This window comes from Venturia canescens, chromosome 4, assembly GCF_019457755.1.
Source record: "Venturia canescens isolate UGA chromosome 4, ASM1945775v1, whole genome shotgun sequence".
NCBI classification, from domain to species: domain Eukaryota; kingdom Metazoa; phylum Arthropoda; class Insecta; order Hymenoptera; family Ichneumonidae; genus Venturia; species Venturia canescens.
In genome coordinates this window covers 12,814,723-12,829,621 of record NC_057424.1, presented here as the reverse complement: position 1 = coordinate 12,829,621, position 14,899 = coordinate 12,814,723, and the positions used below count along the sequence as shown (strand labels likewise).

At 36.6% G+C, this 14,899-nt stretch overlaps 2 protein-coding genes across 4 annotated transcripts; both read right to left on the bottom strand.

Annotated features, from left to right (window-relative positions):
* Window positions 1-74: 74 nt before the first annotated feature.
* On the bottom strand, window positions 75-7,695 carry Ada2b (Transcriptional adapter 2B). Of its 2 annotated transcripts, none has more exons than XM_043415571.1 (11): window positions 7,584-7,695; window positions 7,387-7,477; window positions 7,181-7,278; window positions 6,445-6,504; window positions 5,878-6,019; window positions 5,571-5,788; window positions 5,184-5,413; window positions 4,833-5,064; window positions 4,239-4,288; window positions 3,581-3,950; window positions 75-3,452 (listed from the first exon to the last, which is right to left on the bottom strand). In XM_043415571.1, exons 2-11 carry the CDS (start codon window positions 7,391-7,393, stop codon window positions 3,348-3,350), a joined length of 1,512 nt encoding a protein of 503 aa, XP_043271506.1. In that variant the 5' UTR covers window positions 7,394-7,477; window positions 7,584-7,695; the 3' UTR covers window positions 75-3,347. The 2 variants fall into 2 exon arrangements, with proteins under 2 accessions (XP_043271506.1, XP_043271505.1); XM_043415570.1 differs by having other exon boundaries at window positions 7,387-7,513; window positions 7,584-7,669.
* A 1,410-nt stretch (window positions 7,696-9,105) lies between these two features.
* Window positions 9,106-14,886, bottom strand: Alg12 (Alg12 alpha-1,6-mannosyltransferase). Of its 2 annotated transcripts, XM_043416055.1 has the most exons (8): window positions 14,383-14,886; window positions 13,838-13,970; window positions 13,559-13,732; window positions 13,186-13,339; window positions 12,962-13,106; window positions 12,459-12,685; window positions 11,856-12,104; window positions 9,106-11,730 (listed from the first exon to the last, which is right to left on the bottom strand). In XM_043416055.1, exons 1-8 carry the CDS (start codon window positions 14,506-14,508, stop codon window positions 10,038-10,040), a joined length of 2,901 nt encoding a protein of 966 aa, XP_043271990.1. In that variant the 5' UTR covers window positions 14,509-14,886; the 3' UTR covers window positions 9,106-10,037. The 2 variants fall into 2 exon arrangements, with proteins under 2 accessions (XP_043271990.1, XP_043271991.1); XM_043416056.1 differs by lacking the exons at window positions 13,838-13,970; window positions 14,383-14,886 and having other exon boundaries at window positions 13,543-13,684.
* Between the last annotated feature and the right edge of the window lie 13 nt (window positions 14,887-14,899).

Here is a 14,899-nt window from a genome sequence, read left to right as displayed (position 1 = left end):
AGGACAGAGACCGTGGAGTATTGGAAAAATAAACGAATGAGAAAATAAAGATAAATCAATTTATGAGGTAAGAATGAGCGAGACAGAATGTAATTTATTGTACGTACGCTCGAGGCGTACGAACTTTTCATATTTTTTCATCATTTCTTTCCATTCGATGCTCGATGAGAGCCCTGGAATCGAAAGAAAAATCTGACGTGTGTTACATCGACAAATATCGAGATTGAAAAAGTCGTGGAGACTCGTTTATTTGCTGGAGAATCATGATTAATATTCGATAGAGACGAATAAAAATTTCAAATTTCACTCCAAACTTCACTAAGGCGAGACATACGATCTCGTGTTCTTGGTACAATATCTTCGCGACATAAATACTTGGTTTTCAAGCACAGAAATTATCGATCCTTTCGTGATCGTGGTTCACAATTTTATAATTAATTTTATTTATCGCCCTAAAACGTATTCTTCTTTGTTCCACTTGCTATAAACTCGCGTATTATCAGGTACCTACGTCCCATGAGAAAAAGGAAGAAAAAACAAAAGCGATCATTCGTGATGAGTGAAACGAGAAAAAGATTTTATCTAAAAGTTTTGCCATTATGAATTATATTATACGCGAAGATCCCAAATATTTCAAGTTATCACTCGCTCTCATTTTTCTTTTCTTCTTCGTCTATGTATTTTATTCACATATTTAAAAGAAATGAAAGAAGCGTTTTCTCCAAGGAAAATTATTATGTACATTGTGCAAAAAAAACCAAACAAACAAATCGTCTCGTCTTTCATCTTCATCGTCGAGTGATCTTATTACATTCTCTTCTTTCACGATGTATAAACGTGAAGAAAATTTGATTTATATTATGTTTCATTACGTTTTTTTGTTCTTTTGCTTCTTTTCTGTCTTTTATTGCGAATAACAAAAAAGAATTTACTTTCGATCGTTCAACATAATACTAATTGAATCCTTGATTAAAATTTCAGCTAAATTTTATCGTTAAACTACTTAAATATTATCTCACAATATTATGTATAAATATTTACACAACCAGTAGGCTTTGAGAGTTTTCATTTTTTGCATCTTTTATACTCCAATTTCGTCAAACTAATCCTCAAAGTCTCATGATCAAGCGCCAGCCGCTGCATTTCTCTTCTTCATTCATTTACTTTTTTAATACGAATTACAATTTCTATTCGTAAATATTTATTTTCGTCTAGTTCGAAGTCTCAAGTTATTTTGAAGACGTTAAGGATCGAGAATCGATTTATATTTTTCTTTTATACATGCTGCTTCTAAGGATTTGGTGAAAAAATAGAGATTCGCCTTTTTTCGGCAATCGACACTTCGACACGTGAGTCGAACGTGTTTTCCTTCTTCTCTAATTTCATTTGCATGCAATGCCAGTGAGAATTGTGTTTTTTTTTTTTTTTTTTTTCCACTGAGTCGATAAATGCCTGTGCGGCGGTAATTGGTGGCATTGAAGTTCGCATTGTTGAATTGCAACGAAAAATCATTACGTCGTTTTTCTGTATATGATTAATGAAATTTTTTTTCTTTGCTCACTTCGTTCGTTAAATTTTAGAAAAGATAAAACAAAAGAGATGGCCAATTTCTTCAGCAATCGAAAACACAGCAAGTCGCTTTCCAACAACGCAAATTTCGACACCACGAATGGTCAAAATGTGAAGTAGTTTGCAAAAGATATTTCAAACATTTTATCCCTAATAGTTTTCAATAATCGTTCACAGAAACGTTTCAAGGCTATTTCAATAGTAAATTTTCGACTTGTTCGATCTCTCGAAAAGCCAGTTTCGCAGGCGCAGGACAAATATTATTTCAAAAGTTTAATCTCCCGGTTATAATTATTTTCACGCGAATTATCAGTTACCGAAAATCGAAGGAATTTCCTTTATCAATTCATCTATAAAGAAGATGGTGAGATAGTGACGTGGTCAGAATTAGTTCAATATTGGAGTGAAGAATGTATTTGTAAGACGAAATTTATAGAAATGGTTGCACTTCGTTGAATATTTTACTATTGTATAAATTTTTGTCGACTCTCTGTTTCCGAATCCCCATCACCATTTCACCTGCGTGATCACGCCTTTTTTAAAATTCAACTGGTCCGGTGGAATTTTAGCGTTTCGGGTATATTTTATCACGATTGTCAATGATTAAACTTGTATGGTTCAACGCAACAGAAATTTTGTTTTTTTTTTATCCGTAATTGTGCAAATTTTTACTTATTCTACAAATTCGGCGAACCCGCTCGTTTCGAAATTGTTTCTTCGGGGTCCGAATCTACAAAAAATAAAGGCAAATAAAAAGCTGTCAGATTAAAAATGAATAGAAAAATTTCCCATTGCATTCCAACGATGCAAGTTTGAACATGAAAATTATTCAATTTTCTGTTTAATCTATGGAAGATACAGACGGATTTCAATTGGGAGACGTTAAAGGCGATGAAGCTATTTCGGCCAATCGTACGATCAACTCTATACGATGAAAAAAAAAAAAAACTGAAAATAATCTACGCGACGTTTTCACAATAATATGAATGAATTTTACACGATGAAAACTTAAATGGAAGATTGTATTGAGCAATGCGTTAAGGCGTTAGAATCGAGAACGAGAAGGAGAAAGAATATCTTTGCACCTTTTCTGTTCAGTAGCTATGATAGGCGCATTGACATTTTTGCAAACCGGAAAATTCCAATCGTACGGAAGATGGAACGTGCTAAGAATTTGCACGGGGTTTTAAAACGGAGAAACAATACTATTTATTCCGCATTCCAGACACAATCGTTGCCTCTTCTCTCGCGTTACTCGTTCTCTACACAAAATACGAGTCAGGCTCTTTCTTTTTCTTTTCTTTAGATCTCTCCGTTACACCGAAAATTTGTTTGAAAAACTTGATCCTTTCGGAACATTCCTCGGACGTGTTGGTAAACAAGTTTTTCGTAATGAATTTTAGCATTGAGCGATTCGACAGAACTTGTTAAGAACATTAACGAGCTAAAATTTATCCACAAGAAACCTATCAACTCATCATCCGACGTTGGGCACTTCCTCGATGATTGTAAGTTTCGTTGTTCGACTTTTCAACAAATGTAAATGAAAGGATTTTCGATGTTTTGTTTGAGAAATTCGCCACCAACTTTTCTGGGTCATAATAAATGAAAAATGAATGCCCTGTGGCCAACATTTTTTCGTCGAATCGCCCAACACCAAAATTCGAACAATAACAAATGTTTGGCTGCGGGTGTATGTGCAAAAGATTAGAGCTATCGATACGAGATGAGAAGAGAGCTTGAAGGAGATCGTAAATCGACAAAGGAGAAGAAGGCGATCAGTTGGCTGTGATGAGTCCGTTGGCTACGAGGTAATGAAGAATCCTTATTTCTGGTTCTGACTGAGGTACGATGCTGGCTTTTTTATTACCGTTCAGGTATTCCTGAGTTAACGAGAAAAAGCGAGATATGATAAAGTTTATTTTTTTTTTTTTTTAAGGTCTTGAACGTTGAAATATTCTTGACAACGTATTTACTGTTTGCTTTGAAAGAATTTGAGAATGATGCTCACTTGTAAGAGAAGCGTTTTTTGCGTCAAATACTGGGTCGGTTTAAGATCGAGCTGCAGGCACAAAGATTTTTCTTGCTTGCTGAGCAGATGCGAGGCAGCTTCGACATCAATGTCCCTCTTTTCCACATCTCCCAACGTAGCGTTTATCCTCGTTGATGAAGTAGCCCCATTGTTGTTATTGTTGTTATTATTATTTTTATGCACAGTCGAGTGTTGATTGATGGGATTCGTATTGTTTTCCGTTTCGACAGACTGATTAGCTTGAATCGTCCGATTGTGATTGGCTTGATTGACTGTGGATGTGCTGCTGACCGATTCTACCTTTGCAGTGTACTTTCGGTCTGTGGAATAGTAACTTTTTTCTTCTTCTCTGAAAAATTACATCAAACTCTTATCCTCTTTCCCTATCATATCCCTCTTTCTCGAATTTATTAATCCGATAATACTAAATGTCTTTTAATTCGTCGTCTCGTGTTTTCGTTTTATGTTTTTTGTTTATAAGATTTTTTTTCCTTCTCGACATTCGATACAATAACAATTAAGGACAAAAACAACGCTTATATTTGCCACTTACAGCGATCTTAAGTTTCTGAAAGTAATAAATAAATGAGCGACTTATTTATCTTTCCAAATGTATTATTAGTGGTCTTGTTCTTACCTTCTTTTTGAGGTGTGGCGGTGTATTGGCGTGGACGGCCCACTGCTGCCCTAAGTGAAATGCAAACTGATACAATCTGTTCACAAACGCCTGGCAACACGCACGACAAACAATTGTATTAGTCAAAAGTCGAGCAAATTGTTCAAATTTCGGTTCAAATAATTTTGTTAAACTTGAATGTGCGTTTGTAATTTTTTGGTTTTTTTCTACGTGTTCTGGTGTGTTCTGGAATTTTTATTTGGTATATTACAATTTTCGAATTTACAATCACCTAATTCTCTTACGAACAGCTTCAAATTCCTTTAACTCGTATAGTTGTTTGAAATTCTGTTCAATCGCTGCGCGTTTACTTGTGAATTTGCTTTACTCATGCGTATTGAAATTAATTTAATTCATCAGTTTTTGCGCATTTCGTACATCTTACATGATTTATCAAATGACCGAAGATTGTAATATCAATTGGAAATTTCGTATCCGTGTTGCTTGCATTTGTTATTGAAATATATAAAATTCAGATTTTGCAGTATTTATGTTTTGATTATCAACTGTTATCAAGATTCTAATATTTCTTGATGGCGGTACGAAAATACTTACAGATTTTTTTTCCGACCAGTGATCGACTCCTTCATTTTGACCCTGCGTTTGCACCATAACTTGTTCGAAATGTGCACATTCCTCGTGCCTCGTTATTCCATTCTCGCGATAACGATAAAGTTCGGATAATCGTAATCTAAGCTCGCGTTCCCTCTCGAGATTTACGAGAAATTGTTCATATTCCTGGGCTGTGTAGAACTGGGCAAAGACGCGCATTCGCTCCCGAAAATCTCTGAAAAATCAATTTTCCCATTTGAAAGAAGTTGCACAATCATGTAATTCTGGGATTTCAAATCGAGATTCTCAGCGAACGGTGAAACAGCATGTTACATAAAAAAAGCCAGTATTTACTTTTCCTCTTTAGTTTGTTTCTTTTTGATTCCTTTTTCCTTTCGCGACGACGCAAAAAAGTGTGATACAAGTTGATAATCTCGGATAACTCGTTTTCTCCTCGCTCTTTCACGTAAATTGTTTGTATACATGTCAACTTGTGCGAGTTTCAACGCTATATCCAAGTCATCGTCCTCGGCAGGATTAAGGAATAGGGAGGATACTAGTGACTCTGCCTCGTGGTTGTAATCCTGAAATTTGAAGATTTTTTTCTAAATTTTGTAACAATACATTGTCAAAATGAAAAAAAAAACGATAAAATAATTGAAACTATCATTGCAATTGAGAAAATTTTCAGAAGTACTGGAAATCTGAACATAACGCAACAATAAAATGATTTTTATCTACCCTTTCGAAGTCGTCCCGTTGTGGCATGTAACCTAGTTCAGCAGCTTCCTCCGGTGAAACATCCAGAGGAGGTAACCTCGATATGAGATCAGGGGAAAGCGGACCATGATCGGAGGTGGTCTGATCCACAAGATTTGGTTTATAGCTGTCGATCGGAGGCCATGTGTGTTTGCCAATATTTCCATCCAAATACCTGACAATGTATTCCTCTTTTGCTTCTGAAATTTTTTCAAAAGTATAAACAAGTTTGTAGAATTTGTCACAATTAAATACGATTTGCAGTCGACGAATTTTCTACTTTAAATACCTTCGGGCGTTCTTTCTTCGATATGTTTACTGATATCCTCCCAATTGCCAAAGCCAAATTGTTCAATCGCGTCAAGTAACCGGACATGTTCCCTAGCAGTCCAATTTCCTCTTCCATTGAATATACTTATGGTACCTGAATCCTGTTGAAAACGAATTTTACTGAATAGGTGTTTCAATTTTATTCTTTCATCCTCAAAATATAAATTGAATCGAATCAAAAAAAATCAAGTACTATTGTGCACTTTGTACCATACTGTTATGATAATTAGATTTTTTTTCTGGGGAAAAAATTAGCTACGAGATTAAAAATAGACAAAAATTACATGTCCAGTATTCTCTAAAATTTCATACGAATTTGCTCATGTTTTGTACTTTGTCATGCTCAAATTCACAGAAATAACAATATTTCATATTACGTTTACCTAAAACTTTATTTTAATTGGAATTTAGTTGGATGCAGTTCGGTGTGAATAGATTGCATTATTTATGAAACTGAAGTTTGAATTTTGCTGGAATTACAGTTTGTTGGCAATAAAATATGATAAAAAAAGTATAGACAACGTACCATAAATTGATAAGGATGGTCATTTCTGTGTTGACCAATTTCTGCACCAGCTGAGAAACACTGTTGATAAAAAAAAGTATAATTGAAAGATCACGACGAACCGTTAACATATCCCAAAATGGTGATAAATAAGCAAGCACAGATTTTATACTCGCCTGTAGTGAATTTTTAAACAGAATACGGAAAATAAAACTGAATTCTTTCAAACAATTCAGTGAATCTGAATCCTTACTATTTTTTTTTGTTTTTATTCTTAAAAGGCTTGCATTTCATTCAGTATTTTTGTAAAAAATTGTAAATCAAATTTTATTAATCTTATAAGTATTTGTACATAGTAGCAAACGTTAACAAAATAAATTCATGGTATACGAGTGCCAAATTCTCCCCACAGAGTTGAAACCAATTCTGATGACATAAAATTTTTATATATTCATGGAGCTGTTTTAGTTCCACTAATGAAATATTACGAATAAAAATTATTTGTTAAATTAAATTTAAACTATTTGTGAATATTCATTGGAAATACTTCTCAAGATAGGATTAATAGGTGTTTTGCTTCTGAATCTTGAAAAAAATCATTCATTCGGTATCTTAGTGGGAAAATTTAATTTAATATACGCGGGTAAAAAAAAAAGACAAACACAAACATCAAGAAAAATGGGCCGAAGAGTGGGGCGGTTAGAGTCGAAGGTCACGTGATAGGAAGGTTTGCATATGGCGATAAGGTTCGACTCACCTGGAGGCATAGATCGAAGTCTTGGCATTCGACGCATTTGACACGGAGACCCGTTATGTCTTCCTGGCAATACGTACAGTTGTATTTGGCGTATAGATCTGCAAAGAATTGCGTGACGTATTGAAAAATTTCGAAGATGTAAAATTCGTTGAAATATGTACTATTTTGAGGAAAAAAATGGCTTCCGTTGATTTGCGAATACGTACCCGCCATTATTGGTTCCCACACAGCGTCTTCCCCGCGGAACGATATCGTCCGATGATGACGTCACCGCATTGCCCCCGACTTCACACTTGCCTACGAAGCATCGAGCCTGTTATCACCGAAATAATCCTAATAACAGGCAAAATATCTTCTGATATCCTGATGAAGGATATTAGGCCCATTAGGAGGCTCTGTTTACCTCGTAAATATCAAGCGATGATGTTTCTCCGAGTTGAGAAAAAAATGTTTGCGAGCCCAACGTCAAGAGGCGAGTGCGCATGCGTCTCAACAGTTCCGCCGGGTGCCGCACTTGGCTTCTGGCGCTCAAAGTCGTTCCTCCCCATCCCCACTTATCGTTTTTGGCGTTTTTGGACAAGTCTGGACAGGCGTGCGCAAGCGGATCGCCATGGACGCCATAGTGGATGAAACGAAGCGGGAACTATCGGGGAGAAGGATGTCGACGAGAGTGGCTTCGTTTTCATTTACCTACTTCCGGATGAACTTCGAATCCTAATGTTTTCACGGTCTTCCATCCTCGGATTTGTTTCCAATTTCCAGAACAACGGGGGAACTCCGGTCAGTTCAGTTATTGAATCCCTAATCCACCCTTGATCCTCACGTTCACAATATCAAAGCGTCGTTATAAATGCATGCTATTATTTTTATTCTCCGCGATGAAACAATACTTGATGCGGTCTGATGTTTCTCATTGGTTCTGCCAAAATTTCAGTCCATCACGACTCGCACGTATTTTATGAAATGTTTTTTCGCCTTTTCTCATGCTCCAACGAAAACGCGTACTAATTTTTATGGGAACAAAAATATTTCTGAAGTAATTTATAGGCGTCGTTGGAAATTCCATTTTTTCGCCGCCTTTTTTTTGGATAATCGAAGCATCAAAACGATCTTCTATTGTTAAATGTCGATAGGGATTGTTTTTGTGCTAAAATCTAATTCTGTCACAATTTGTCACGATTTCAACGCGCTCCAATACCAAACATGTCTCTTCGTGTTCTTGCCCAAAAGTATGCGTCGAGCGTATCAGCATTGGCGAAATATTCGACACCCACTCGACATATGTCAGTTCATCAAACTAAGAAATTTCGAAAGCTGAAAGCAATGCAAGTTGCCATGCAGGTATACGCTTTAACCAAAGACCCTTTAAACTTTATTTCGAAAGTTCATATTTTTCATCATCATCGGATTATCTGATTGAAATTTCAATATTTTTTACGGATGTCTAGTGCAACGATGGTGTTCCGGTTTATCTGAAGAGAGGAACTCGCGACAAAGTACTGTTCAATATTTCTTGCTTTTTTCTGGCAATTGCGTGCGTTGATTCTCTCCTGTTCTGTTGGCGAGGGATGAAAAAATTGTGAAAACTTTGCAGCCATTTGTCTCCCATGAAATCTTCACGAAATCTGGCCACTTTGGCAAAAGTGTTGAAAAATTTCTTTGTTGGTTGAAAATAAAATATCAGAAATTGAGTGGCTAAAAATATTTTTATGATTTATGAAAGTTTCAAGCACGAGTATAGAGAAAAGCACTTACTGTTAATGGAGAGAAGCAGATTTCAATTTGAATTTTTCTTTTTTTCGTTTTTTTTTTTTTCAAACTATTGATTCGTTATCAAAAAATTCTGCCAGTTTTGTCGATTTGAAAGAAAAATCGAATAAAAAAATTCTTTTAGGAATTTTGTAATGAGAATATTCAGGGATGGATTATTTTCAAATAATAATTCTTATTATTCATTTTTTACATACCTCGTATTACATACGCTGCAACTAAAGTCATAATATCGTAGTAGTAATAATAATAAATGAAGTTGGGAAGGAGATTTTTAAGGCACTTTCAAGGTAGCTCGGTAAAAAGTACACCACCGGAAGCGAGAAATTCATTGACAGCAAAAAAACTTGCTTCGTTTTTGCTTTAAACGATTAAAGACTACCAAGATGGAATAGAGAATGATTCTAAATGCGAAATAACAGTGCAAACGTTCGATGTTGATACTTTGATTTCACGCGGCATTAGATACAAATAATGTTGTTGGTATCACAGAATCTTTCAGCTGACTCTCGTGCAAGAAAAAACAGTTTTGATCGACTCTTTTTACATTATTAATTTCTGTTTGAAAATAATCCTCTAAAATTCATATTTACATATTTCAGCAAAATTAACATTTCGTGAGAAAAATTGCTGTTCTCAAGATCAGTTCTAAATCTACTTTGATAAACGTTAGTTGATTCTATTTTATTCCGTTATGGATATAATTCACGAATTCTGGTCTAACTGAACGGTTTTTCGTAATAATCTTTTATTTGAGGACTGAAAGATTGAAATATTATTTACATTAAATCGAGAAATCGAAAAACAATTTCAATTTTTTGTTCAATGATTCTTTTGATTCTCGTTGAGGCCTCATGTTTTCACGAGTTTTTTTTATAAAAGAATCAGTTTCAATCTTAATTCAATGATCTTATGGAGTTTCGACAAATTGAATGATGAGTAAATTGTTGACTACAGTGAACAAGGTTTGAATCTATTTTTTCTTGAACTTGAGCCTGTCGAAATAAAAATACATTTAGAATTTATGGCGAAGCAACCGCGCGGGATCTCTCCAGAAAGAAACCACGAAATAATGCAATGAAAAAAGTCAAATATTTGTACTAGCTGCGTCTTTCCGGGCGTGACTACTCGTGCCCTCGGAAAAATTTTCCTGGACAACGTTGTCTCGCATGTTTTCCATTCTTCCCCGATTTCCATTGTTTTCGATTTTTAGAATTTTCGGTTCTTTGGCACTGAGCTTCGATCTTATTTTTTTCACGAGATTAGGATTCCTCGTCGGTAAATTCGATGCTTTTGCGGCCGATTTTTCGTCTCCGTAAATTTCGTCAACGGCGAGCGTTTTGATTTTATCTTTGCGTCGTTGTACGAGACTTTTGAGAGCATCGCTAAAATGTACGAGTGTCTCGGAAATTGGTCTTTCCTCAAATCTCCTTGCGATTTCGTCGAACTGATCATCCTCGTCGGAAGTGAATTCGCTCTTGAGGACTTTGAATTGTTCAATGATTTCCTTCAAGTTGCTTTTCGCGTCGTTCAAAACCTGCGGATCTTGATTTTCGACGATGAATTTATCCATCTCGCTGATATTTTCTTCGATCGAGGCTGCACCGATTTCACTCTCGCGTGATTCATCCTCGACCTCGTTCCATTCTCTCATCGTTATCGGATCATCCTCGATAAGATCCTTTTCGAATTCACGAAACTGACTTATTATATTTCGTATACTTTCCTTTACCCTCGTGACTTTTTCCTCGTTGCCTTTTCTCTCGTTAGCCAACACCGTTCGCTCTTCCTCATCTACCAATTCTTTGTTAACAACAATTTTTGGTTTTCTCGATACTTCGGGCTTTTCAGACTTGACTTTCAGCTGCATTTTTGGCACGCGGTTCGGTGGAACCGTTGGAATTTCAGGATTTCCATTCAAAATTTGTTTCACTTTGACTTCTTGCATCTTTTCTTGAATCATTTTTTTCACTGCTTCTTTCACTCCCCCGCTTCCTTCACGATGGGATTCGATCGTTGGAGTCTCGTTTTTTTTCACTAACTGTGGAGATGGAGTCACGTCGGGTTTCGACGCTTTTTTCATTCGTTTTTCTATTTTCAATTCCAATACTTGTGGTTCAGACTTTCGACGCTCTTTCAGCAGTCTCTCCGTTTCTCTGAGAAGCTCATCGGCTTCCGACGTTTCAATGATTTTTTCTTTATTCTCATCCAGTAGCTCGTTGCTCATTTGTTCAGTCGTTTCGTAACTGGAATCAAAAAAATCGACGCTGATTTCGTCAATCAATTCTTCAAGCTCTTCCAGGCTGTCCAGTCCTGGATCGTTCAAGGGAGGCGGACTTTGTAATTCTATTCGTATTCGCGCAGTCTCTTCCGCACTTCTCACAGCTTTTTTCATTTTTTCCGTTGATTCGATTCTGATGACCGGTGTCGGTTTTATCGTTGCAGCTTTCGCCGGGGGTTCAGACGGAATTTCAATTTCTTCGTCCTCATAAAAATCCTCTTTCGGTGGTTCTTCCGAAAGCGCTGCTTTCGCCGGATCGTAAATTATGTTAGACTTTCTCTTCATAATAAAAATAGTTGGTTTCGTTTTGATTTTTATCGGCGGTATGAAATTGTAGTTTAGAGCGATGTGCGAAAATGCGTCAACCGAATCAAGAATATCGTGAGTCTTGAGATATGGTTTTATATTTGGGGAATATCTGCTTTTGGCTTCCATCAACAAATGTGTGAATTTCAATATCTCAGGATCGTCGAATGTTAGATTTTCCTGTTTCGAATACCTGCAAATGAATTTTCATGTTTACCCGCAATGGCTCGATTGAAATTTTTAAATGTAACAACGAACGCTTTTCTAGAAAAAAACTGAAAAAAAATTTCTAAGACTTCCATGATGTAAATAGCTTACGTCCACTTGGAGTTTGTTTGCGTAAATCGAGAAACTCCCGTTTGCGCTGTCAATACGTCGATATGAACGCTCACAGGAATATTCGACTCTCTTTCGAGCCTGTGCAATCTCGCGATCGCCAAACCACCAGGATAATTCGAGCCCGCGACGCACAATAGAAACATTGAAAAAATAGCGTTCAGGGTAAGATGTCCGAGAATACACAGAGCCAAGAAACTGTTCCACGCTGATTTTCCTCGATTTTCCCAACTGTACAGAAGAAAATAAATGTCCTGAATTAACATTGCATGAAAATGCAAGTCTTACGCATTAAAAGTAGGACCCTGAGTAGAAAACTGTTTTTGTTGACGTTACGTCAATAAAACGACTTTTCAGCGGAGACGTTTTCGCAGGAGATTTTTTGAGTGTGAAAAAGTGTTGCTGCAAAAGAAAATAAATTTATCTGATGATAAATAATCATTCGAACGGATGTGTTCGTGTGTTAAAAGGAAACTTTGTTTGAGGAAAATCTTCACTGAATGGGCTAAATTCAACGGGCTAAATTTCAGTTTAACAATTAAAATCTCTTTTGAGATTTTGCAAGAGGTAATAAAAAAAACTCACATTCTATGACAAACTGCAGCAGCGCTGACGTTCAGTAGTGGAAACACGTAAATAATGAATCGCAGCTCTTTGTGGGGTAAAAATGAGAATAATAGTACGAAAACCAGGCCAGGTACAGTGAGAGCTCGTACTCGCGGATCCCAAAGCATGCCGAGAGGTACGAGAACGTAGGAGAGTGCCAGACCTCGTGGAAGAGCCGAATAAAAATACCAGAGAAAAGGTGAAGTCTGGTTTTTTCATTATTTCGCATTAAAGAAAAATTTGCTGATCTTGACTTTTAGAGTCATAATTATAACCAAGATTGCACTTGACATTTTTTATAATTGTCAATTTTTACAGTTCCATAAACGACCAGTTTTTTTTACTATCCTAAGTAGGTTCGCAAAAATAAACGAACGTATGAGCATTTTTATTATTTGAGGATTTCAACGATTTAAATTATAACGCGAGGAATTTACCAGTTCAAGGAAAAACAACTGGTACAATATAATTTAAAAGGATACACCCCATTGGCTACTCTTATTGAGAACAGTGTTGAAGTAAAAAACTTCTCCTTCCGGCCAGAGAAGGCGTCTCCAAAAAATCGTGTCAATGGTGACTGTGACAGCTAGGAAAAATATACCAGCTGGCACTGCAATTTTCAGCAATCTAAAAATTGGTCGATCATTCCTAAGAGTCTTGACGATGCTTTTATTTTTCTAGCACGAAGCTGAAAATCATTTTGTACCTTGGCACTGTGAGTTTTTTACTGGCAATGTCGTAAAGAAGAAAGAGACCGAGCAACATCGCCAACTCGGCTCTGAATATTATTATTGCTGCGGCCGATGACCAAATAAACGTGATATGACTTTGTCGGAGCCATCCGTAAAGAGCCAGTAAAACTGTAACGATCATTTTTAATCCTTATCTTTCCGAACATACCTTGAATAATTAAGGATCCTATGGCACTGAATGTTTGAAAAATAGATATAAAATTTGAATATTGTGACTTGAAAAAAAAAAAAAAAAAAAAAAAAAAAAAAAACTCTTTTCTTTTTGTCAAATACACGATGCCATAGCGACCTTAACTCGGTAATTTCTCTACCTCAATCTATCATTACCCAAAGGCATGGCCATAATATTTGGCAACGGCCTGCTGAGGTAGTACATAAAGTGATATTGCGTTACGGTCACAGCGACAAACCATTTGGCAAATTGTGGTCCGAAAACTGTTTGTAACGCTTGTCGGTACAACCTTAGCGTGCTAATCACCAATAATCCTAGAACGGCCCTCACTGGAAGAAAAATTAAACAATTAGCAATATTTTTATATTTATCAGTACTGCTCACAAAACATGCTTCTATTATTTCGAATTAAGGTAATCGAGAAGCTGATTTACCAGCGTATTGGGCACAGAATTTGTTAAGATTGAAATGTGTGATGGTTGCAACGATCGGTGAAGCAAAGCCTGATAGGACCAGTGGTCCGATGAAAGTTCTTGGTACTACGCCCGGAAATTCGTGGTGATCGTACTGCAATGATAAAAGATAACAATTACAAAGATTCGATTAAAATAAAAAAAGGTAGTTCATCGTCGATAGGAAAATGAGTAGCCGCAACTGAAAATTCTTTCCCTCAACGGATCGGTTTCGCGCCAGAATATTCAAACCCGTTGTCCCAGGTCAGCAGCGTTTGTTTCGTTGCTACGTCACAGAATAAAACGTGGCGTTGTCATCGTCGTTCATGGAGATGCGAACAGCTGATTCGAAGGTTTATAAATAACGCAAGATAGCCTAAATTTGTTTGGACACCGTTGAATATTTGCGTAATATCGATGCTTTGGAAATGAAGTAATACAAAAAATATTGTAAACACGAAGAATGAGCAGATTTAAACTTTCCCACAAAGGGAAGCCTCGTAAAAAATACAACAGCGAATATTTACCTCGGTCAGGTTAAAGCCGTGATAAAGGATGTCGTGCATAGCTTGAAGATTGAAACTTTCTTCGACTTTGGTGAACGGACAGTACAACAAATGTATCGCCGCCACGAGAATGATCAATTGATCCATATTCCTCGTGTATCTTTGTAACGCACATTTATTTTCTTAATTTATCACAACACAGTTTTCTCGTTGATTCCTTGATTTCTGCATTTATACGAAAATAACGTACCGGTTGTTACAATCGTACAACATTTAACCGTTTAATATCGCGGCTATACACCGTAGACATTTTATTAATAGAACTACGCGGGGTTATCTCATGCCGGCCCTGCCGACTGCCAAAAAAATTCTCTGCCGCGGCTGCCGCTTTTCGCCTCGTACACACACACACCTATCACAACGGCGCTTCGAAACCCTCGACGTCGTACTTCCGGTCGCCATTGGAATCGAACGAAAACCCGCCTCCTTCGAATCCACGGTTGAGTTTTTTCACAGAACTAATAAAAATTACTTTGCT

Coding starts and splice junctions, on each gene's coding strand:
- Ada2b (XM_043415571.1), bottom strand. Junction 6,020..6,444: donor ACCATCCTTATCAATTTATG/GTACGTTGTCTA, acceptor CGTTTTCAACAG/GATTCAGGTACCATAAGTAT. Junction 5,065..5,183: donor AAACAAACTAAAGAGGAAAA/GTAAATACTGGC, acceptor TTGATTTTTCAG/AGATTTTCGGGAGCGAATGC.
- Alg12 (XM_043416055.1), bottom strand. CDS start 14,508: ATGGATCAATTGATCATTCTCGTGGCGGCGATACATTTGTTGTACTGT. Junction 13,733..13,837: donor ATTCTGTGCCCAATACGCTG/GTAAATCAGCTT, acceptor TTTTTCTTCCAG/TGAGGGCCGTTCTAGGATTA. Junction 13,340..13,558: donor TATTATGGCCATGCCTTTGG/GTAATGATAGAT, acceptor TGATCGTTACAG/TTTTACTGGCTCTTTACGGA.